This window comes from Strigops habroptila, chromosome 20, assembly GCF_004027225.2.
Source record: "Strigops habroptila isolate Jane chromosome 20, bStrHab1.2.pri, whole genome shotgun sequence".
Classification (NCBI taxonomy): Eukaryota; Metazoa; Chordata; class Aves; order Psittaciformes; family Psittacidae; genus Strigops; species Strigops habroptila.
In genome coordinates this window covers 3,126,398-3,149,177 of record NC_044296.2, presented here as the reverse complement: position 1 = coordinate 3,149,177, position 22,780 = coordinate 3,126,398, and the positions used below count along the sequence as shown (strand labels likewise).

The following is a 22,780-nucleotide window of genomic DNA, read 5'->3' as shown; positions in this document are numbered from 1 at the left end:
ACTGAGTCACCCACAGCAACAGTGATGACAGCAGCATGAGGACAAAGAAGAAAGATGCTTGAGTTCTAGCTAAAATACCTGCTTCCCAACAGACCTTGCCAAAGTACCATATAAGGAACAAAGGTTGGATAGCTGGATATTGGCTTATGGTGCCTGGGAGCAGGACGTGGAACTGGTTATGGAAGGAGACACCTGAGCAGAGCAGTTTCCTGCCTCCTGTCATTGGGTTTCATCGAATGCTGGTGCAGATCGTGGCATTTGCTGCCTTTCCTGAGCATCCCAACGAGACCCAAGAGCCTGCATGACCCTGACAGAGAATCGCATGCCTGAGCCACGGCAGCTCACTCCTGCAGGCACCAGCAACAGTCGTGAGCTGTGTGCCAGAGCTGGGAAGCACCTGGGTTGGGAGCAACAGAAATCTGCAAAACTTGCAACTCGGCAGAGCGCATCAAATGGGCAGATGGAGGGAGGGGTGGCCCTGATGTGCCTGGGAGCACCGAAAGAAGAAAGAGCAAAGCAGGCATGGGGAAGAACAGGAGACACGAGAGGGGAATTTAGCAGCTTGGAGGCATGCTGTCGAACTGGGTGCCTGGGCAAGCCCCTGAAGAAGGTGCTTGATATCAACCCTCCTTCTGGAGAGCCACCCCCTTCTGCAGCACACTGGGCTCTCCAGGGCCACCGAGGGGGACAGTGCGGGCATGACCCTGAGAACAGCCACCTACCCACAGCCCCAACTACGTCCACCCAGACCTCTGGTGCACCATATCACCAGAAAGGTAAGAAACAACGAGTCACAGGGGACCTGTGGTGGCTGCAGGACCTCTCAGCTTGGAAAGCCCGTGCCACCGAGCCCCAGAGACCAAGACACACCGCACGCATGCAACTGTCCCACCAGCCTGTGCTGGCCCTTCCTGAGAGGAATCTGTGGTTTAGCCAGTGCTTGCTGCCTCAGGAGCATCCTTCCTGCCTGTGGCCTTGCTCCTGGCGGAGCAGTGGTGTGCTCTGTTGGTGTGTGGGACCCTTCGTCTCCACCAACATGCAGCTCCAAGGCCGTGCTCTCTCCTTCCATCACTGCAGTGAAGGGCAGGCCGTGCAATGAAGCAGAGCTGAGAAACAGCCAGAAACCTGGGCTTTCATCTCAGGGCTCTCCGATGGCCTTGCTAAGCTACTCAAGTGCTCTCCCTATTCTCTTCCTTGTCTCCAGCTACAAGGAAAAGTGAGACCAACCTCAAATGCCTTGCTGCAGTTCCCTGGTGGGCAGCTAACCACAGCCACAGCCTATTTCTGCTTCTCTCCCAGCCCTACTTCCATTAGAGAAGGGAAGGGAAAAGAAGGAAAGGGAAAGGGACAGCAGTAGAGTAGCATAACGTAGACTAATTTTCAGTTGGCTACACAGTGCCTCAGAGGCTGGTTTGTTTCTCCTGCCTGCCCTGTCCCATAGAGGAATTAAAGCACATAATGATTTATGATGAGCAATCATCTCCTGTTTGCTGCAAGCCCCTGCTTCTTCCCAGCCCTCTCCCAGCCCCATGAGCTGCTCCACTCTCCCTTGGCTCTTGCAGCTGCCAAGAGCAAAATGAATAACTAATTGAATAGAGCAAACTAAACAAACAATTCAAGCTGCATTCCACAAGGTATCTGCTGACTGGTGAGCTCCGACAGGCTGAGCTCAGCGCTTCTTGCTAGGGCTGTGGCCACTATAAATCACCACCAGGAAAACACGACCTACCAGCCCCATGTGAAACCCAACCTCGACTTAGAATCACAGAATCAGCCAGGTTGGAAAAGACCTTCAAGCTCATCCAGTCCAACCATTCCCCAGCACTGCCAAGGCCACCACTAACCCATGTCACTGAGGCCTCGACTACACGGGGTGTGAACACTTGCAGGGCCGGTGACTCCAGCCCTGCCCTGGGCAGCCTGTTCCAATGCCTGAGCACCCTCTGGGGAAGGAATTGTTCCTCAGCTCCATCTAAACCTGCCCTGGTGCAGCTTGAGGCCGTTTCCTCTTGTCCCATCCCTTGCTCCTTTGGAACAGAGACCAACCCCACCTCACTACAACCTCCTTTCAGGTAGCTGTAGACTTGCCAGTGACCTGGCAGCTAGTGTCAGATGTTCAGTGGGTGGCTCCTTCCCTTCCCAAATTCCTTGCAGGATCAGTGTCCTCCCCCATCCAAGCCAGTGGGGTACTCCTTGTCTTCAGGCTGGGGGTGCTCCATGCCCAGGACAGTTCTCTTGACCAATGCAGGGCCAGCATCTGATGGGCAAATGACACAAGCACCGCTGCACCTTTCTGCAAGAGGGGCTCAAGGGTGCAGTGCTGAAGGCAGCGGCTGAGCTGAGCAGGGTGAGAGGCTCAGCAGAGGGGTCAGGGTGGTGAACAGCTCCCAAAGCACAGACATGTGCCCAAAAGCAACCTGAAGAGCAGATATGCCACCAGCTGGAGGGCAGAATGCAACAGGGATGGATTCTGGGGAGCTGCTTGTGCCAGTGGGGCAGGAGGGACTGACACCTGCCACCCCAGAGCTCTCTGGGCACCACTGGAAGAGCCCAGGATGGAGTGAGGGAGATGATGGCCAGCCCTCATTGCCTCCACAATGCTGGATAGGGATGCCTGCTAGCACAGGGGCAGTAGAGGGAAAACATGGGTCCTGAGAGCAAAACTCCTGCAGAAAAGAGAAGTCAAGAGCAGGCTGTTTCCCGGAGGCCTGATCTACAACATCAAGAGGGTGGAAGTAGAAGGGATGCTCCCCTCCTCCCCGACAGATGTACCTTGACACCAAGCATCACAAAACCCTGCAGGCAAGTGAAGATGCAAGTACTTGTGCTGCAGAAGTCATAGTCATAGAGTCCCAGACTGGTCTGGGTTGGAAGGGACCTTAAAGCTCATCCAGTTCCAACCCCCTGCCACGGGCAGGGACACCTTCCACTAGAGCAGGTTGCTCCAAGCCCCTGTGTCCAACCTGGCCTTGAACACTGCCAGGGATGGGGCAGCCACAGCTTCTCTGGGCACCCTGTGCCAGCACCTCAAGTACCCTCATCATACAGTGTTTCTTCCTTACACCCACTCTAAACCTACCCTTTTTGCTTTTAGCACTGTCACCCCTTGCCCTGTTGCTACAGGTCTTGGTAAAAAGTCTCTCTCCATCTTTCTCATAAGCCCCCTTTATGTATTGAATGTCTGCAACCGGGTCTCCCCAACCCTGACCGCGTGCCCAGACTTGGGCAAAGAAGTTCATAGGTGGAAGGGAACAGTGATGACACTTTCCCACCTCCACAGTCCCAACTGATCTGAGTCCAGCGTGGACAGCCCATGCCACGAAGAGCTGACCCTGCTAATCCTGGCTGGTGGGTGCTGGATTCCTCCAGAGCTGGGAGATGGGCATTCTCCTGGCCAGCTCCTGAGGAGCTGCAGCCTCCAGCGCCTCTCTACTTGTGCGAACGTGCCTCAGTTTCCCTACCTGGGCCACTGCACAGGAGGACACTGAATAACTACAACATCACTGCTAAACAACACAGCTCCTCATGACCAATACCCACAGCCAACCTGGAGAGCTGAGACAGAGAGCTCCCAAATCCCTTCAAGACACAATTGTACCAATGCTCACAGCCTCCTGGGAAGGGGACAGGTTTCATCATCTTATTTCATGGAAGAGGAAGCTGAAGCAGAGAGGGAGGAAGGTGCTTTTTTTGAAAGCCAAAGCAAAAATCCATGTCGGAGCCAGCTTACAATTCAAGGGCCAATGCTCAACTGGCCAACTGTCCCCTAGACTCAAACCACTGGGCCACGTGTGGGGAAGAGAGAGGTCTGAGCAAGAGCAGATCCAGCCTGGGGGCTGTCTTCCATTGGGCTCTTTGTTTGACTTACTGCTTTGCAGTTTTATTACATTTCTATTGATCCATCCCCTGCAGCCTCAGCACATCTGCTCCAGCTGCAGGAGCCCTGCTGGGAGCTGTGTTTATTTACACAGCTGAGAAGGATTTCCCCAGTCAAGTTCATTAACTTCATGAAGGAGACACACTGTTCTTTCTCATTATGAAGAGATTTCTGCCACAAAGGCCTCCTCCTGCCTTCTCTCCTAGCTAGATGCTTCTGCAGGACACAGGAGGGCTGACCTTGGGAAGAGGGAGTTCTGTGCTCTTTGGAGGATCCACCAGTTCCCATCCCTTTTGCCTGTGCAGGAGCTGGAAGCTTTACCTGCCTGCACTGCCCTGTCTTCTCCCCATCAGGTACTAGCCACTAACAACTCCCTTCTTGTCTGTCTTCCTCTGCTCCCTCAGCACTTAAGGAAACAGACTTGAAGATATTAGGAAAAATATCTTCCCCAAAGGGTGCTCAGGCATTGGAACAGGCTGCTCAGGGCAGTGGTGGAGTCACTGTCCCTGCAAGTGTTCACACACCGTGTAGCCAAGGCCCTCAGTGACATGGGTTAGTGGTGGCCTTGGCAGTGCTGGGAAACAGTTGTTGATTTGATGATCTTTTCCAACCCTGTTGATCCTCTGATTCTATAAAAGCAGCTGAACAGCTCTGGTGCTGCTGGAATTGTTTCTGGCAGGGAATTGTACAAGGGGTAAGTGACCTAGGACATGCGGCACAACAAGACAGTCGTGGGCCAGCGCCAGGGCCAGCCACGTGGAGGGATGCTCACAGATCCATAGTTGTGTGAGAGGGAGGCAGCACAACCAGGAACACAAAGCGGGCATCCTGGGCTGGCAGAGATGGTGACTAACTGCCCACCCGAGCACTTGGACCACGAGACCTGTCCCTGCAGAGGGTGGAGGAGAGCAAAGCCCCACACAGCCCCGCTCCAGCGCTGCTCAGCGCGGCACTCACCTCCGCGGTACGTCTTCCAGGTGTAGTACTTCCCTCGGAAGGGGACGTTGTCGAACTCGGCACACTGGAGCTCTCGGAAGTCCTGGGAGCCCGGTGGGCAGTCCTGCAGCCACACAGCCAGCCGTCAGTGCCCTGTGTGAGCAGCCTGCCTCGGCTGCTAGGAGGGCAGGAGCTGCGGCTAACGCCAGCCCTATGAGGAGGTGGACACCAGCCCTGACAACTGGACACTGCTACAGTACGGCAGGAGCATCCTTCCTGCAAAGCTAGACACTGTATGAAGACTAATGGCACAAACCTTTTGCCCAACTGGTCTGTCTGCAGATGCAACACTTGCTCTTGCGAGCAGTCACAGCACCACAATAGTCAGGGTTGGAAAGGACCTTAAGCTCGTTTAGTTCCAACCCCCCTGCTGTGGGCAGGGACACCTCACCCTAGACCATGTCACCCAAGGCTCCTTTCAAAGCTAGGTGCAAAACCCAGGATAAGCAGTGTGGAGCCATCTATTTTCTTCACCACCAGCCTGTGGATGTCAAAGCTACTGTTTCCCAGGTTCAAAGCTTCACTGATCTTCTCTGCAGCAGTTATTTCCTTGCTCCCTTTGAGGTTTAATCCTCAGCTCTGGGAGCAGGGTGCTACGCTGCATTTTGTGAGCTGCTCCCACCTGACCAGGCCTGCACTGCGAGAGGCAATCACTGTCATGTCAGTGCTGGAAGCCTCTGATCTCCTTTGCCTCGTTATCTTTTTGAGCCCCTTCTTGATGTCGAAGCCCTGGAGGTACATCCCGCCCAGCCTCCCTCTGAGCCTGGCGAAGGCGTGCATGGTCCTGCTTGGATTTCCCCACTGCGGGATTGCTGCCGGCACTGTGTGGCTCACCCCCACCAGCTGCCTCCTCCCATGGGTTCCGTAACACCCTGTATCCATGCGGAGAGGGCTCATCTCTGCCTCCTTGCTGCCTTTCCCACCAGCCAAGCCCCGCTGCTCCTTAACCCGAGCCTGGCAGTACTCACATCAGTGTTGCAGGACCGGTACCGCTTCCGCTCTCCCAGGCAGTACTTTCCTCCAATCGTGGGCCTGACAAACCAGGAATGAGATGGAAGCTTAGGGAATGGAGCCGGGTTTGCGGCCGGCAGCTGCCCAAGTTTACAGGAGCACCCTGGCTTTTCCCAACCCTGCTTCTCTGCAAGGACAGATCCTGCCTGGAGGGGCTATTGCCAAAGTGCAGGTGCTGAGTAGACCTCACAGGCTCAGCTGCGAACGCACAGTGGGGTTGTACAACCCTGTGGCTGCAGACCCAACACCAAAGCAAGAGCAATGAGCTGCTGGGACAGCAGGAACCTGGTTGCTGCCTTCCCCACTGACCCCAACAGCGATGCTGTACGTGGCCACACACATGCACACCTACCGTGGGCTGTCACAGTGGCGAATGGATGATGATACACCTCCACCACATGTCCTGCTGCACTCTCCCCAGGATGACCAGGCTCCCCAGGCACCATCCACGCCCTCTGGCCGGGTGCCGAAAGGCACACACTCCCTCTTGTAGCACCACTGTAGGAAGACAGAGCTTTAACCCGACTGAGCACACAGTCATCTCCTCCCAGAGCCTCCATCAGATACAGCAGCCAGTTCAGGGCTGGGATCTGGGTTGAACCCATGAAATCTGAACTCAGAGCTGTGCTGGTCTTGGAGCCAAGTGCTCCCCTGCAGAGCACATTTGTCTCTCCACAGGCATCCTCTCCTCCGAGTCACACTGTCACCATTTGCACGTTGCGTACTCGGGGTTCACAGGGATGCTGGGACCAGTGACCCCACTCCCAACCTCCTGTGCACCATCCTGTGGGGCAGGCAGCAATGGGAAAGAGGGTTACATCCCCAGTTCTGCTCTGAAAGGGTCCCAGGCACTAGGGTGACCCAGGTTGTTAACAGAGACATATAAGAGCACACACCTCACTGCCTGTAATAGTATGTGGCGGCAAGTCTCATGGGACTTGGACTGGAGCTGCTGCTGCTGGGCAGCAGGGCCTGGATCCCTAAGGAGCATGGACATCTCCTCCACCAGCTGCACCCTCCTAGGATGGAGTGAGTTTTGTATGTGTACTGGGAGCTCAAGCTGTGGTTAGTGCATTAAAATGTCCTGATCTGCAAAGGGTCCAGGTTAAAATCAAGTTTTGATTGTAATAAAAACACAGTTGTGTCACTGTTCTGCCGAGGATCCTTAAAGAATCCGCCTGTCCCCATCCTATTGGGTGACATGCTCAGAGAAACTTGCCTATGAACTATTTCCCTTGGAGCTGGAAAGCGTCCTGCACCCCCTGGAGTTACCAGTGATGCAAGGAGCGGGACAGTGCCAGCCCTGCTGCCGTTCTCCGGGCACTGTGCCGGACACCACGCCTCGGGGACTGAGATAATCCCAGGAAGGAAGGAACCGCTGTGTGCTCCTTCCAGGGGCTGATAACCCAGCCTGGAGCTGCTGGCTTGGCCTCTCCTGGCTCCTTCTGAGCACAATCAGTAGGGAAAAAGGAACCATGGTCTCCCAGGACACTCATAGAGCCACCTCCTTGCACACCAGCACCTTTCCAAAGGCGTGATCCCATGCTCTGCAGGCACAACCGGCTGTTGCTCCAGACTGGAGGTACTGAGGCTGCTGCTTCTGGTTGACCAGCCCGTGCAAAACCCCCCATGCACTCAGGGCTCTTGAGAGCACCACTGGTGGGCTCTGCCCTTGCACCCTGCCTGCTAGGAGCAGACCCTGGCTCACTGTCCTGCACCAAGTGTGGATATAGCTATGAGACCAGATAGGAGCTGGGGGCAGGTGGGGAGGGAAGACGTGTAATGAAAGGCATCCTCACAGGAGGCACTGGCCATAACCTGTGTAACAAGTGCTTGACTACTGGAAATTAAAAGAGAGAAAAGAAAACCAAAAGAGACAGGGAAGGAGCCAGCAAGACACTGAGAAACTACCACCAGATCCAGGCCTAAAGTCACCTACTGTGGGTTCTTGGGGTAGGGAGAGGTGAAGCCGTAACAACCACAGGGGATTTGGGAAGAGGAAACAACCAGGAGTCTGGGATGAGGGCACAGCCACCACCCAACAGAACCTGGCTCAGCGTTTCCCCCACACTGATGCCCCAGTTGGATGGCAGAGCACAGAAACTCACCCAATCTCTCTGTTAATCTTGCACACCTTAAACAGCTTCTACAACCTGATCCTTGCCTCTGCTCTCCCCAGCTAGACAGGGAGAAGGTATGAGGGCTCACCCGGCCACCAGCCAGGAGCTCCAGCTTGTGCAGAAACTTAATACAAAGGTGCATTTCCCTTCACCCAAAGATATCAAACCACTTTTGAAGCATGAATTACAACAAAGGGATAAAAAGAAGCACAGGGGGTTCAAACTGAGTCAGTATCTTCAATGGGAAGAGCTCCCACGAGTCCTGGGGGCTAAGACTGCTTGTCACTTCACTTAGGACTTTAGAATAACTCTGGTAAAAGAAAGAAACCAGCGAGTGGAGGAAAAAGAGATATTTAAAAGTGGGAAAAGCTGGTACAAAAAGATGACTAGTGGAAAAAAATTGCCATTGTATATAGTGAATCTCCAGCAGCAGGGATGTGCAGCCCCAGAGCAGGGATGTTCAGCAGGGATGTGCAGCCCCAGGAGCTATCTACTCCTTTTTGAACTAATTCCCAGCAGAACTAAGACAACTTTGCAAAGAATAATGCTTCTGTCAAAGCCATCTTCTTTCCTGCACATCAGCTTCTGCATAATTTGAAATTATTCTTCAATTTCTTGGGAATTTTCTTTCCTCTAGCGGAAAAACACACGTCCATTTTATGGAGAATGTCCCTGCCCTGATTCTCCATTGTCCCAATTATTGTTCAGTTTGCAAAGGCACTTTGTTTTAACAGTGCTGCACACTCACTTTATACTGGTGCAAATGGGTGTAGGAGGTGCAAGGGATGGAAGTGATATGAACAGTCAATTCAAAATTCACTTTCAGAGTATGTGGTCATGAAAAATCCTACCTTCCTCTCTCAGCTGAGCCTGACAAATGAAGTTCCTCTGAAAGCATGTTACAAACCCACTGTCCCTGCTGGGCAAACTGGGGCAAAAATCACTTTTCTCAGGAGACCTCAGAGCAGACCTGAGAACAAGGACCTGCTGGTGAGGGCCCAGTGGAGGCCACAGGGGTCTGGAGCATCTCTCTGATGAGGAGAGATTGCGGGAGCTGGGCCTGGTTAGTCAGAGAAGAGCAGACTGAGGGGATCTCATCAATGCAGATCAATAGCTCAAAGGCAGGTGCCAGGAGGATGGTGCCAGACTCTTCTCAATGGTGCCCAGTGACAGGACGAGGAGCAATAGCCAGAAACTAAACCACAACAAGTTTCACCTCAACATGAGGAAGAACTTCTTTCCATTGAAGGTGACAGAGCCCTGGCACAGGCTGCCCAGGGGGGTTGTGGAGTTTCCCTCTCTGGAGACATTCAAACCCCACCATGGGCACGTTCCTGCATGGCCTGCCTTGGCAGGGGTTGGACTGGATGATCTCCAAAGGTCCCTTCCAACCCTGATGGTTCTGGGATTCTGTGAACAAGATGTTCATCTGAAGCACATGGCATTGCTTGGGGTCACTGTATTGTGCCTCCAGGAGCTTGCTGGAGCAGGGACTTCACATTCTGCATTTCCAATAAATGGATGATCTGTACTTCAGGGTGATTATGGATCCCTGGGCTCCTTGGCACATCCCAGCCTCCCTCCATGCCGGTGGGGATGGTGGGGTGGCTCCAGGCTCTGGGCTGCAGGGGAGGATAGGCTGGTGGGTGCTCTTAAATCAACTCTGTGCTCACCAATGTAAAAAATAATCCCAGTTATCACTTGAAGAGTGATTCAGCCACTCACTGTCAACTTGCTACGGTGCCCCGGGCTTCCTTACCCCCTTTTCAATGGTGTTGGTTTGGCATATGGTCCCCTCAGCAGCAGGGATGCTGTTGGTTATGCAGCGGTTGCTTTTGCTCAGACACCATAACTCACTGCAGACTTCCTGGAAAGAGAGAGAATTTGGGGGAGAAAGGGGGAGGGACGAAGAAAAAGACAAAGAAACAAAGCTGAGATTAGGATTCACTGGAGCTGGGGGCTGTGGGGCTGGGGCAGCAGCACGCCGGTGCTGGGCTGGGACACAGGGACAGGAGCATTTCCAGCATGGTGGGAGGAAAATAAGATCAAATCTTGTGAGGTGTTGCCAGCTGCAGTCACCCCAAGGCCACTGACAGCTCATCCCCTTCTCTGGACTAAGCCTGGGCTGGGAGACCTCCAATCTCTTGGGATTTGGAGGTTCCACAGCACTCGGGGGCCAGAGCTGGCACCACAGACAGCCCACACAGACAAACCTGGACTTTGTGCCACAGAGGACACATCTCCATGGACATCCCGATGAGGCCTGAGCTAATCCTGCTGTGCTCCACCTGACCCCTCTCCCCAGGGCTTAGGGATGTTCTCTTTTGTGGCACTGTGCAGTGGATGCTGAGCACAAGGACCCATTCCTACCACCTGCCATGAGCATCCCTATGCCACGTGGATCCAGACCTGCCACACGGATCTGGACCTGCCTCTGTGAGAAGCTGGGACTCCCCGGGAGCATCAGCATGGTACATCTGCTACCTCCTGCTACAGGAATGTACCACAGGTCACCGTGTGACTACCTTGAGTACTGACAATCTCCAGCCAGCTGAATAGTCCTAAAGGGAAGAGTCCCCTGGAAGATTCAGAGCTGTCTTTAGAATAATCAAAATAATGCCAGATCCTGAGCAAGCCCTTAAGTAGCTCCAGAAGTGGGCACTTCTCTCTGTCTCTGCTTGGTGCAGCCAGGTCCACTGAGTGATGCTAGGCTGAGGACTCTACACCTCTTTCCAGGAGGTTTCTTGAGCCGCAGATCCTGAGCTTCAGCCCCTCCTGGCCTCTCAGAGCACCAGCAAACAAAAAGCTTCCCTTGGCTGTTTCCACTGTTTCCAGAACCTACCCAGAAGTTAGGTCCGTGACAGAGACTCTGCCAAGTTGTCACAGCTGCTAAAGCAGAAAGCCCAGGCCCTGTGAACCTGCTCTGCCACTGAAGCAACCAGGCTGGACTTCAACACATGCAAGCACTTCAACACACTGCTGCACTTGGTCTCCTGAGCTGTGCCCCATCCCTGGCATTGTTCAAGGCCAAGTTGGACACAGGGGCTTGGAGCAACCTGCTCTAGTGGAAGGTGTCCCTGCCCGTGGCAGGGGGTTGGAACTGGATGAGCTTTAAGGTCCCTTCCAACCCAAACCAGTCTGGGATTCTACGAGTCTATGAAACTGCAAGGCAACACCTAAAACTCAGTGCTGAGTTTCCTACCAGGTCACCATCCTGCTCCTATTCCTATTGAAATAAGCCTATAGAAAACTTGCTGCTTTTCAGAGGGCAGCTTGCTGTGACTTGGGTTATACCCAAAAGCATTAAACAGCTTCACACTGTCAATAAAGGAAACTGTCTCAAGATGTGAGAGCAGAGCCCCAACAGCCACGGCTGCTGCTCATGTGCTCCCAGCAGACACTGGTGCCACTGTCAGTGCACACCAATGCCACAGCACGGGATGAAGGACACGTCGTGCTCTTGTGCCAGCACAGCCACTGCCTGGCTCCCTGCCTGCCCTTAAGGCAGTGTGACCAACAAGACAGCTCCCAAGCTCTTCATCATGCCACCAGGCTTGGTTCACCCTTCCAGCACAGCATTCTTCCACCCATCAATGGCTGTGTTCTAAACAGTAACTGATTCCCTGCAGGATGAACTGACTCAATGGTTGGGAATCCTCTGTGCCGGTATCAAGAGGGGTGAAGCTGGGGATTTCTCTGTGTCCCTCCTGTTCCTGGGGTTGTAGAGTGCCACAGGGTGAGCTGGCAAAGGGAAACACTGTGGAGTCTGTGCCGAGCATCACAGCAAAGGGATTTTGGTTCCTAAGTCCTTTGCCAAGGCCCAGCTGCAGCTGGCTTTAACTAGTGAAATGAGAAAGTGTCTCCCATCTTCAAAAGGTGTCTACCACTCCATAGTGCTCTTGCAAACCAGCGTGACTATTGGGACGTAGGAGTTCCTGTATAGGCTCTTTTCTCCATGTCACCAACGGAAAGGACTTCCCAGCTTCAATCAGTGACATCTGTTTGCTCTGTCCTCACCATATCTATTAATCATCTGCTCTGTACTGGCATGGAGGAAAGGATGCTGCTGTGTTTGTGCCATGTCCCTGGAGTTTGTTTATACGGGGCACAGGATGGGTGGACTTGCCTTGCATTTACCCAGATTTATCTGCATGCCCTTGAGCCCTTACACCCTTTGGGTTTCTCCCAGACAAGCACGAAGGGTCATCACAAGGACATCTTGTGCTTTTGTGGTCCTTGTATATATACAGGAAGCTTCTGCCCGAGTTAAACATTAGCTGGGAAACAGGCATGTAAACGCAGAAAGTTTCCATTCCACAGCCTCTGGCCCAGCTGAGGAGGGACACGGGCTGCAGGCAGGAGCACCTGACATCAGCTATCACGACCACGTTACTCAGACCCAGTTTTCTGCTGCTGCTCTAGACATCCCCATGTCCAGTGGGCTCCGGGCCCCTTGGCCAAGCTGAAAGACAGCACTGGACCAGGGAGAGCCAAACTTTGCCCTTTGTTGACCAAGATGAGCTGGTGAGACCACCAGTGGTTCAGTGTTTAACCACGCTAAACAGATGAACACCCAAGGGTGTTCACATCTGGTCAATTCAATGGCAGCACTGGGCTTGCATCTACATGGTTGCAAGAGAAACTAAACCCTGGTCTGATATGTTTCCTCCTTCACAGCTTTCCAGGGCCTAGACTGGGGTGGGTACACATACATGCGTGTCCATCAGACAAACACAGCTGCCCGTGCATCTCCCCTAACCGCTATGCTCAGCTAGTTGGCAATGCCCAGTACATTAAGATCAGCAAAATGTCAGGCTGAGATCCAGGAAGACTCTTTTCTCCTGAAACAACCCTTCCTTTCAGTGGTTTCTTGGATTCAGAGATCAGGGAATGGCAGGACGGCAGGGCTGGCTTAGGTGGGCAGCTCAGTCATATCTACAGCACATCGACCCACCTCACCTAGAAGAAAGATGTTTCTCCTCCTAAGTTTGCGTGAGCAGCAGAATGACTTCTAGTGAGGATTATGAAAAACATGCCTGTGTACAAAGCCCTGCTGAGAGGGGAGGCTGGATGAAGGGACTGCAGCCTGGCTTCCAGCTGCAACCCCTGGGGACCAGCAGCAGCCAAGGTATCAGGCAAAGGCAAGAGGCCTCTTCCCATGGGACTAATCTGACTGAAACTGAGCTGGGGTCAACCCTTGTGGGTGGGAAACAACCTCCTCTGGCCTCTCACAGGGAAGCAAGGCAAAAAGCTCACAGGGAACATGCCAGTGCCCTTCGTTTGAAGCAGGACAGCAAAGCGATGTGGCCAGCAGAGGAATGGCCCACAGGGCCCTTTGCCCTTGTACCCCTGTCCTCCACCCCCTGGGAACCGATAGTAAAGCAGGAAGGCTCTCTACCCCGTATTTACACTGGCGAGATTTAACTCCGTACTGGAAACGGCACTGCTCGTCTGCATCGTAGGCCTGTCCTGGAGCCACTGTTGGGTAGATAAAGTCTTGCTTGGGAGGAGCGTTGTTCAGGCATAATCCCATCCCGGAGCTGGAAACAAGAGATGAGAATCAGAGCTCAGAAAGTCTTGTAGGAGAGCATCGGGGTGGAGGATGCTCTCCTACACTCCCTGCTCCGCATGGGGCTGCTTGGTGGGGATAACTGGGCAAAACCATGGCTGAGAAAGTGCTCTGAAGTCTCTGTTGTTCCCTCAGGGCTGGGAAGCACATGCTGGTTCCTAAGTAACTCTGGATGTTTTAATCTGAGGGTTTTATAGGCTCTCATCAGCTCCTGGCTGTCCCAACATGTGCCCAGGACCCTCATGTGGCAGCAGGTATGCAGAGGGGCTGCCCTCCCACCCCACGGCTGCAGAGCCCCAGCTGAGAGCAGCCAGAGGTGCCGAGTTCAGACAGCCCCTGCTCTCCAAGCCTGTCCTTCTGCATGCCAGAGCTTTGTAGGAGCATCCAAGTTTTGCAGACACACGCCTTTCCCTCCTCCTTCCCTGCTGCTCTCTGAGCTCTCCCTAAATCAAGGCCCCTGTCACCACTCCCCCGCTCCCGGGGTCTTGCACTCCCCATCCCAGCAGAGGCTCCTGGGGCCGTGCTCAGGCAGGGGTGGCCAGCACAAACTGTGGAGAGGGCTGACATGAACATGAAACTCCACCAGCCCTGCCAAGGCCTCAGGGTCACCTGAGGACAAGGCAGCTTTCCCAGTGCTGTCCATGTAACGTGCCTCGCTGCGGTGCACGTCCAGGGGTCAAGAGCTAAGGGGACAGGTTTTGCTGCTGCCAAACATGATCTGCCAGATGTTTGGTGATGAGCCATGTGGTTGGGGACAAGCTTTGTGGGACCACGGGGTAGGTGGCAGGCCCTCGGGGCTGTTACAACAGCAGCATTGCTGGTAGAGGGCTGGTATTCATTCCCTGGGGACTTCCCTCCACAGTGACCCCACATACTTGCTTCTTTCAATCATGACCGAATCCTTCTATTAGGTAGTGCCCATGTCCTACCAAAAACCTCACCAGAATTAATCCTGACTGCTCGTTTGGTGATAGAAACTTGAACTGCCTGAACCCTGGATGAGAAGTGCTTTCAGGTTGCACAGAACATGACTCAGGCAAGGTGGTAACAGCAGAACTTTGGGACAGAGGAGCCTAAATCCCTTCTTGTGAATCCTAAAGGTGCTTTGGATAACAAAACCAAAACCTTTCTCCTAAGTTGCTCAATCACCTGAAAACTCCTCCTCAGTGGCTGCCTACACTATGCAGACCCAGTCCTGTCTCCAGATCCTCCTTCCCCACCACTCCGACCCTCCTCTGCGATTCCTGGATGAACTTCCAAAACATCCCAATGCCTCCAGAAGCTATTGATTTATTTGTGAAGTGTCTGGAAGTGGGGAACCTAAATAAAGGTCTCACAGCCGCAAGGTAAATGGGGTTGGTATCTTCAGCAGGCAAGCAAAGCATGGGAAAGTCTCTAAAGGAAAGAAGGAAACCCCATGCCCCTTGGGATAGGATGAGGTGCTGGGAGACAAGACAGAAGGTGCATGGGTTGTGCCCTGGGGGCTTTTCTTTGGCTTTACCCACTCCTCACAAGTGACTGTGAGAGGCTGGAGGTGTGTACGGGCTACGAGGAAGAAGGAAGGGCAAGGTGAGATGGATTCCTTACTCCAGGAAGCTGGTGATGTAATCCCTGCTGCACGTGGACCATACAAATGGGTTTGTCTTCATGGTGATGTGAGCAGCCATGAGCTTGGCTGTTTCTTGCCCACGGGAGCCACAGCTGTTGCCGACCCCATCATGATTCATGCCAAACCTGAAAGCATCACCAAGGCAATAGAGAGATGATCAGCTGCATTTTCAATACATCTGGATTATCCATAGGAAGGATTTTTCAGCTCCTGTTGGCAGGAACAAACCAACAGGGGCCCTTCCCTGTGACTCCCAGGGATTCCTATAGCACAGCACTCACGTGTGGCCAATCTCATGGGCAATGGTGAAAGCTGTGGCCAGGCCAATGTCCTCATTGATGCTGCAGCTTCGCTCTCGTTCACACATCCCACCAACTGGGGCCAAGCCTGGGGAAGTCAGATAAAGCTGTCACATAGGGCCAGCACAAAGCACCTGGAGGGGACATGGGTGCTATCTCAGAACTAAATAATGTGCTTCATACTCACTAACACTGAGCATAGCCTACTGCTAAAAATAAGTTTCTTCCCACTGGCTGCACTAGGCTTTGGGATGGACCCATGGCTCTTATGGGCTGTGGGCACATGGTCACTCAGCACTGTCACCTGAGTTAGCAATGGCAGGTGTGGAAATAAAAAGAATGGGTCAAAATCCTGTGAATTTCATATCGAAACCCCAGGCCGTGTGCAGGGAGCAGTCCTTGTCACAACACTGGCACTACTGTGAGATCAGCTGCACCAGCACTTGGGCATCCGAACACAGCCAGGGCAGCCTGGACAACTGAGTAAGTCAGGATTCAACCTGACCAACTCTGCTTGGTTCTGGCTGACACCCACCAGGTGTCATTCCCATGACCAGGAATCCAGCCTGACTCCATCTGGAGGGCTGGATCATGCAGAAATCCCTCTTGCATCATGGCAGCAGATTCTCCCAACCCTCTGCCCATACATTGTTCCACCACAGGCTGTGCCTGCTGCACCAGGCCAGGGGAGGAACAGGGTCTGGAATGACTTGAGCCATCACGGCACCTCCAGCCTCAACCTCCCTCCCAGGCACCTCGTCTGCAGCCACATCAGGTCAGAGATCCACCAACTTCTCCTTTTTCACTGCAGTGATTCAGAGCAGCAATCCCTCCCTGACTGCTTAGTCTAGACGAGAGCAAGACAAATTAGGAGGTCCAGCCAGAGAGAGCTGCAGGCTCTGTCTGTGTCTCGCAGTTTAAATAAAGAACTCCCTTTATAGTCATCACAAAAAAGTCTGATTTCTCTCTGCTAAGCCACAAATACTCCACTAGGCTATGGACCAGCCCTAGATGCAAGAGGTTCTTAATCATCAGGCTGGACCTGACCCAGGGCTATAATGGAGAAGCACTCCGGAGCCCATCCATCCTCTGGGTTGCTGCTTTTGGTGTTTACAGAAGCAAGGAGGCTGCAGTGGAGAGGGCTGGAAACCACTGGCCTGTTCCTGGCTCTGCTGCTGGTGCTCGTGGTAGCGTTGGGCAAGCGCTTCCCTCAGCCTGCTCAGTAGGAAAGGGGGATGGCCCAGCCTGCCCTCACCATGCTCCCAAAGATGTGTGTGCTGGTGGGAAGTGCTTCCAAAGGGGCAGCAAAATCCTACCTACCCAGCGTGCCGCACGGCTTGTTCTTGTAGATGCAAATGTCATATCTGCAAAGAAGAGAAAGCAGCGATAAGAACACTTACAATTCCAGTGGCTCCAGGGTAAGTATCTCCATTTTAGTGATGTGTTCATCTCCAAAACACTTCAAAACAGCACATGGCTCATGCAACACTTCTGGAATAGAAAGTACCGACTGGAATGGGTAAGATGCCTCTGATCTGTATCAGCCAACACTCATTTTCCCCAGGCTGAGACTCACTGTGGATGCCCAATGACAACTCCAGTCCCTGCACTCTGGGGCAGTGCTGAGCAGGGGCAGAGGCTGGGTTTTGATGGGACGTGGTAGATAAGCAGGGACAATTCTATCCCAGCCATGAAGCTCTTTGGGTTTGGAGGGGTGGTCCAGCTCTGCTCACCAGCACCACTGCACCCCTGGGAGCTGCCAATTCTCTCATGGGAGGCATCAGGCTCAGGGCTCTGCCCCAGCAGAATAGGGTGGAAAAGGACAGGTCCAGCCTCCTGCCTGTGACCTGAGGTCCCTGGCAGCAAATTGTGTCCATCAAATATGTCATTCTGATTCTTTTGTTAAAAAATAAAGAGAACATTTCAGTTGGAAAAGGTGTCGCACTTCCAAACTCACCGTGGCTTCACTCAAAGTCATTTTTTATATTTTTTTTTTTCAGTTTAGCTCTTTACCAAGAATTTTCCAAACAAATTCAATATGGTTTGATTCAAGGTGATTCTTCCCTCTGTTCCTGGCCTCAACTCCCAACCATTGCATCAAGGAATCACTTGTTTGTACATCGTTAGCCACATACAAGGAAAAGCTAAGACAAGGACAGCAAAGTAAAATCTCCTCCAAATCCTTCACAATAGGATGCAGCAGCAGCTGCAAAAGAGACAAGCTTGGTCCAAAGAGTGACTATTATCATTTAACTGCAGAGATGAACCTTCCTCTGCTCAAATACCCTCTCCAGAAAGTGAGACTCCCCAGATATTTGGGTCTTTGCAAAATCCAGGCTGAAAGGGGCAAGGCTAATACTGAAATCCACGTAGGGTGGGTAGATGGAGGGACCAGTGGATGCCCCAGAGCTGGTTGGGGTGTTGCTCCTTACTCTTGACATGCATTTAAACCAGAGTGTGAGTTGGGCTCAGAGCATGAAGGATGCTGAGCAGGGTGTGGATTTGGGGGACACTTGTGTGGTGAGCAGGACCATGCAGCATCCCCAGTGGCCCCACGGGGATGAGAGCGGGGAGGAAGCAAGCTGATGGCACACAATGGGTTAAGCATAACGTGTTCCTGGTGATGGCTCCTGTCCCTTTGGCCCCTGGTGCTCTCTGGAAGTGTCCAAACCTCTCACCCCAAACAGGAAACCAAGTGAGTGAAAACCATTTGTTGCTTTGTTTTAAGCAAATGCTGTGAAAGTCTTTGGAGGCTCTGGTTTGACACGTCCCTGCAAGAGAAAAACCCCACAGCTCAGCAAGATGTTATCAGGAGACAGGGAATTTATTAGAGATAGGCCAGATGCGCTGGTGCTATCCAAGCCTGGTGTGGCCAGTGAGTTGCTTTGGGTTAGCTCAGATGTGCTGAGAGGCAGAAGAACTTGGAGCTGGTGTTTGTCCCCAACACGTGTGGTGGGAGGGGAGGAAAAGCAGATGCTGCAACCCCAGGAGGGTGAAAAGCTGGGGCTGAGGGGCCTTTTGCTCACTCCTCCCCTAGTGCTTGCAGGCTCACAACTCATGAGCTCCCCAGGAGGGATGCACCAGGATGTGCATGGCTCAGGCCACAACCGGGAACTGGAGCAGGAGCACAGTGCCAATGAAACCGGCTCCCGCTTGGAGGCTCCCGTCTCCACCACTTTCATTTCATGACTTTCCTCCACTCCACAAGAGGGAGGGAGAAAAAAAAGCACAAACAAATCTTGGGTTTGCCTTTGGCTTCTCCCCACGCTGCTGCCCCTCTGCTTGAGCAGGGTTTATGCAGGCACTAGAGAGCTGGTGTCCTGGATGCAGCTGGCAGCACCAGAGAGCTGCCCTTCATCCCCTCTGTCCTTCCAGCTCTCCCTTTGCCATCCTCTGTCCTCGCAGCCACCCCTCTGTTCCTTCCACTGCCCCTGTTGTCCTCTCTGCATCTTCTGCTTTCGTGAGACCTCAACACAAGAGAGACATGGAGCTGTTGGAGTGAGTCCAGAGGAGGCCATGGAGATGCTGTGACGGCTGGAGCAGCTCTGCTCCGGAGCCAGGCTGAGAGAGCTGGGCTGGGGCAGCCTGGAGAAGAGAAGGCTCCTTAAGGGGAGACCTTAGAGCAGCTCCAGTGCCTAAAGGGGCTACAGGAAACCTGGAGAGGGGCTTTGGACAAGGGCCTGTAGGGACAGGACAAGGGGAATGGCTTTAACCCGACAGAGGGGAGACTGAGATGAGATCTTGGGCAGAAGTTCTTCCCTGTGAGGGTGGCGAGGCCCTGGTACAGGTTGCCCAGAGAAGGTGTCCCTGCCTGTGGGAAGGGGTAGGAACTGGATGATCTTTAAGGTCCCTTCCAACCCAAACCATTCTGTGATTCTATGATTCTTTCCTTCCATCCATCTGTATGTCCTTCCAGCCATTCCTCCTGTACCCTCTGCTGCTCCAGGCTCAAGCACCCATTGATTCTGACAGGGGTTATGTGTCCTGCATGTGAAGGTTCAGACCCCTTCACCCAGCTCTGAAGGTCTAATTCAGCTGCCGACCTGGACTGTTGTTACAGAAGCACAGAGACACAGGCAGGGCAGGACTGCTCTTGACCTCAGGGAGTTGAGATGAAGTCACTACTTCAAGTGTGTCTATCAGCTACCAAGGAGAGAGTTCAGCCCTATATATAGGCACCTAAAATGAGGTGAGCCAAACCCCACACTGGCTGGAGGCCCTCTGTCACTGCCATGATGCTCCGATCCAACTGGTATCCTCTTTTCCATCTTTCACAGCAGAGCAGATGGGCCTTTCTATTTCAGTAGGAAGCCTGATGCTCCATGACTCCGGGGTGGTTCCCACACATGCTCAACACCGTTGTACACATGATGCCATTCACTGTTGGTACACACATCCCCATGGCTGCAAACTAAGCTCCTTGAGAGCACAACAAAGACTGAGAGAAGACACTGGAGGATGATAATGATCTGAACTGCAATAATCTGCATTGTTGGAAAGGAACTGGGCAGGCTGAGGGACAGCCGTGGCAAAGCAGCTTATGGGGGAGTGCATGGGAAGGAAGCTTTGGATGAACCACTTGGACAGGGATAAAGGACAGTTGCACAGAGGACACCCTCGTTGAGGACAGCACTGCCAGGGCCAGGCTTAGCCTTACCTGGTGATCAGCACTGCGGTGTCATGGTTGGCTATGCCATTCTCGGGGATAGCATTCCCATTGCCATTCCTGTTCACAATGGATTTCTGCCACTTGCAGAAGCTGTCCAAGGATTTCCCAGCATGGTGGTTAATCTCCAGTGTGGGCTAGAATGGAAGCAATATGACAGTGTGTTCCCAGGAAAGCTCTGATGCAAAAGCCTGTGATGCCTATTCCCATGCCAGCAGAGCACTGACACCCATTCAGATGCCCCCACCTTCTCATGGAGGCCATGGGAAAGCAAGACTTTGCGAGGACTACAGCTACTCAAACCTCCTTAAAACCACCTTGGCATAGAAACAGTGCTCAGAGTCCCAGAGGTGCTCTTAGCCCATGGCCTGGACCCAGTCCCCAGCTGCCATTGAGAAGATTGAGAGGCCAGGTTGGACAGGGCCTTGAGCAACCTGCTCTAGTGGAAGGTGTCCCTGCCCGTGGCAGGGGGTTGGAACTGGATGAGCTTTAAGGTCCTTTCCAACCCAAACCATTCTGTGACTCTATGTGGTGCACCCAGCAGACTGCACTGGGGGGACTTCCAGGGGTGACACCCAGGGGAACACACAGACCCACAAAGGAAGTGCAGACGCATGACAGAAGTGGCTCAACAAACCCCACCTTACCTGATCCTCGGTGAGGAGAATCAGCCGGGTCACCAGGATATTGACAATATTGCCCAGACTCGAGTCCTGGAAAAGTTTGGCAACCTGACCTCCAAGAAACAAGAAAAGACGAGTCTTAAAAATGAGCTCCCTGGTGAGCTGGCATGGAGAGAGACAGGGCTGCTTCATCAGCATGGGCTGCAGGGTCTGAACACAAGTGTTTTAGAAAGCAGAAATAGGTATGGGACTCCATGTTACCACTTGGACTGCAGAGCCTGCTAAACCACGTTCAGACCTTGGTGTTTCCTTCTGGGGAGATCCAAGTAGTGAAGCCAACATCCCACAGCAGCTTCTCCTGGCCTGGAGCTCAGGTGGGGAAGCCCCATGGTGCTGGCATTACTCAGCCACAGGAGGAAGCTTTGGTGACTACCCACGGGCAGGGGATGACACAGCACCTCTCAGAAATCTGCCGCCACACGATGGGTGTTTCACAGCAGATGAAACAGTTACAAACAGCATTGTTTTAAAATCTGGCATCTGCTTTAGAAATGCAAACAGGGCCAACCATGAAAAGAGATCCTGCAGAGGACAGGACAAAGAACCAGCACAGAGGGGCTTTCAGCAGTTTGACGGATAACTTCCAAACCTATCTCACCTCACAGGAGGATTCAGCATGGCCAATTCATGCTGTTTATGCGTCCAGCCTGGTATCGTGCCGCCAGCAGTGACCCAGATCTGATGCTGCAGAGGAAGCTCCTCTGCAGTAACCCAGAGACACAGGCAGCGTGCTATGGAAGAACGAGGGTATTTCTCCCTACCCCTCACACTGCTCAGCCCCCAAGCGTGAGAGCTCACTGTCCTTATGCTTTCCCATGTGTTTCTCAGCTTGGCTGGCCCTATTTGCAATGCTAATTTGAGATGAGAGATGCAGTTCAAAGAAGGGGCTTTGTTCTCCCAGTCCAGATCTGTAGCATGGTCAGACAGGCCAGAGTTTACCTCTGCTACAGTGCTCCCCTATACAACAGAGAGTCCCTGCAGACTCCAGAGAATCACTTTTTGACCCAAACATCTTGCTCTGGAGGTGGGCAGAAGCCATTGCCATGCTGAAACAGATCTGATTCCCCCTGTGCATTCCCATCCCACTTGTCTTCCTGCAGGAAAAGCACATGGCACCCTCTGCCAAACTCAGACATTCAGGGTGAGGAACAGGGTGACACAAACAGGATTTGTTCCTGCTTGCTCTCCGCTGCTGGGTGTGCGAGCCCCTGTAGGGTCCCCTCCAAGGTTCATGATGTGGTTATAACACTTACAATATTCATGATGGCCAGGATGTACTGCTCGATGTCCCGCCGCCCGTGGTACCCCACCATCATTTTGTCAGCCACCACCAGGGTCTCCACGTAGCGCTCTGTGCTGACAGATCTCTTCAGGGGCAGTTGGCCACGCTGGCTGTGGTTGCCCGACGGCTTCAGCGGGGAGGGCTTCAACGTCCGCAGCCACCAGTGCCTCCCTTTCCAGGGCTTCTCATCTGAAAAGGGAAGGAGATGTTTCTGTTGCCCTCCAGCAGCAATTCAGCAGCACGCAGAGGTGAGCGGCGCACAGTATGAGCTTAGTTTCAGGGAAGGAAAGGCCATTACAAGGCTCTTTATAAACCATGTGTGAACCCAGCAAATGCTCCCACTGCCATCAGCTGGATCTGCTGATCTCTTCCTACTGCAGCCCAGGGCTGTGCTCCTGCCCTCCTGCCTGCCCTGGTTGCTCTCCTGCCTGTCTCCTGCCTGCATCCTACCTGCCCTCCTGCCTGTATCCTGCCAGTATCTTCCCTGCATCCTACCTGCCCTCCTGCCCAGGCGCTGCATGCAGAGATGTGCACCCATCCTGCTGCAGCAGCCCCATGCACTACAGTGCACACTGCAAGGCCCTGCCCTCTCCTCTGTCGCAGGCAAGAGTGGTGTGGGTTTAGAAACTACACAGACATAATCTGCAAATAAAGCCATTGCAGATCAT

The 22,780-nt window shown here is 53.2% G+C and overlaps 1 protein-coding gene across 1 annotated transcript in view; it reads right to left on the bottom strand.

Annotated features, from left to right (window-relative positions):
- ADAMTS10 (ADAM metallopeptidase with thrombospondin type 1 motif 10) overlaps positions 1 to 22,780 on the bottom strand; it is a 58,058-nt gene that overhangs the window by 10,123 nt on the left and 25,155 nt on the right. Inside the window, exons 5-15 of the mRNA XM_030509584.1 lie at positions 22,084 to 22,301; positions 20,795 to 20,878; positions 20,139 to 20,284; positions 16,802 to 16,845; positions 15,464 to 15,569; positions 15,161 to 15,307; positions 13,403 to 13,544; positions 9,764 to 9,871; positions 6,237 to 6,382; positions 5,842 to 5,905; positions 4,835 to 4,937 (exon numbers count right to left, since the gene is read on the bottom strand). Of these exons, the coding sequence (XP_030365444.1) occupies positions 4,835 to 4,937; positions 5,842 to 5,905; positions 6,237 to 6,382; positions 9,764 to 9,871; positions 13,403 to 13,544; positions 15,161 to 15,307; positions 15,464 to 15,569; positions 16,802 to 16,845; positions 20,139 to 20,284; positions 20,795 to 20,878; positions 22,084 to 22,301 (1,308 nt within the window). The remainder of the gene's footprint in view (positions 1 to 4,834; positions 4,938 to 5,841; positions 5,906 to 6,236; positions 6,383 to 9,763; positions 9,872 to 13,402; positions 13,545 to 15,160; positions 15,308 to 15,463; positions 15,570 to 16,801; positions 16,846 to 20,138; positions 20,285 to 20,794; positions 20,879 to 22,083; positions 22,302 to 22,780) is intronic.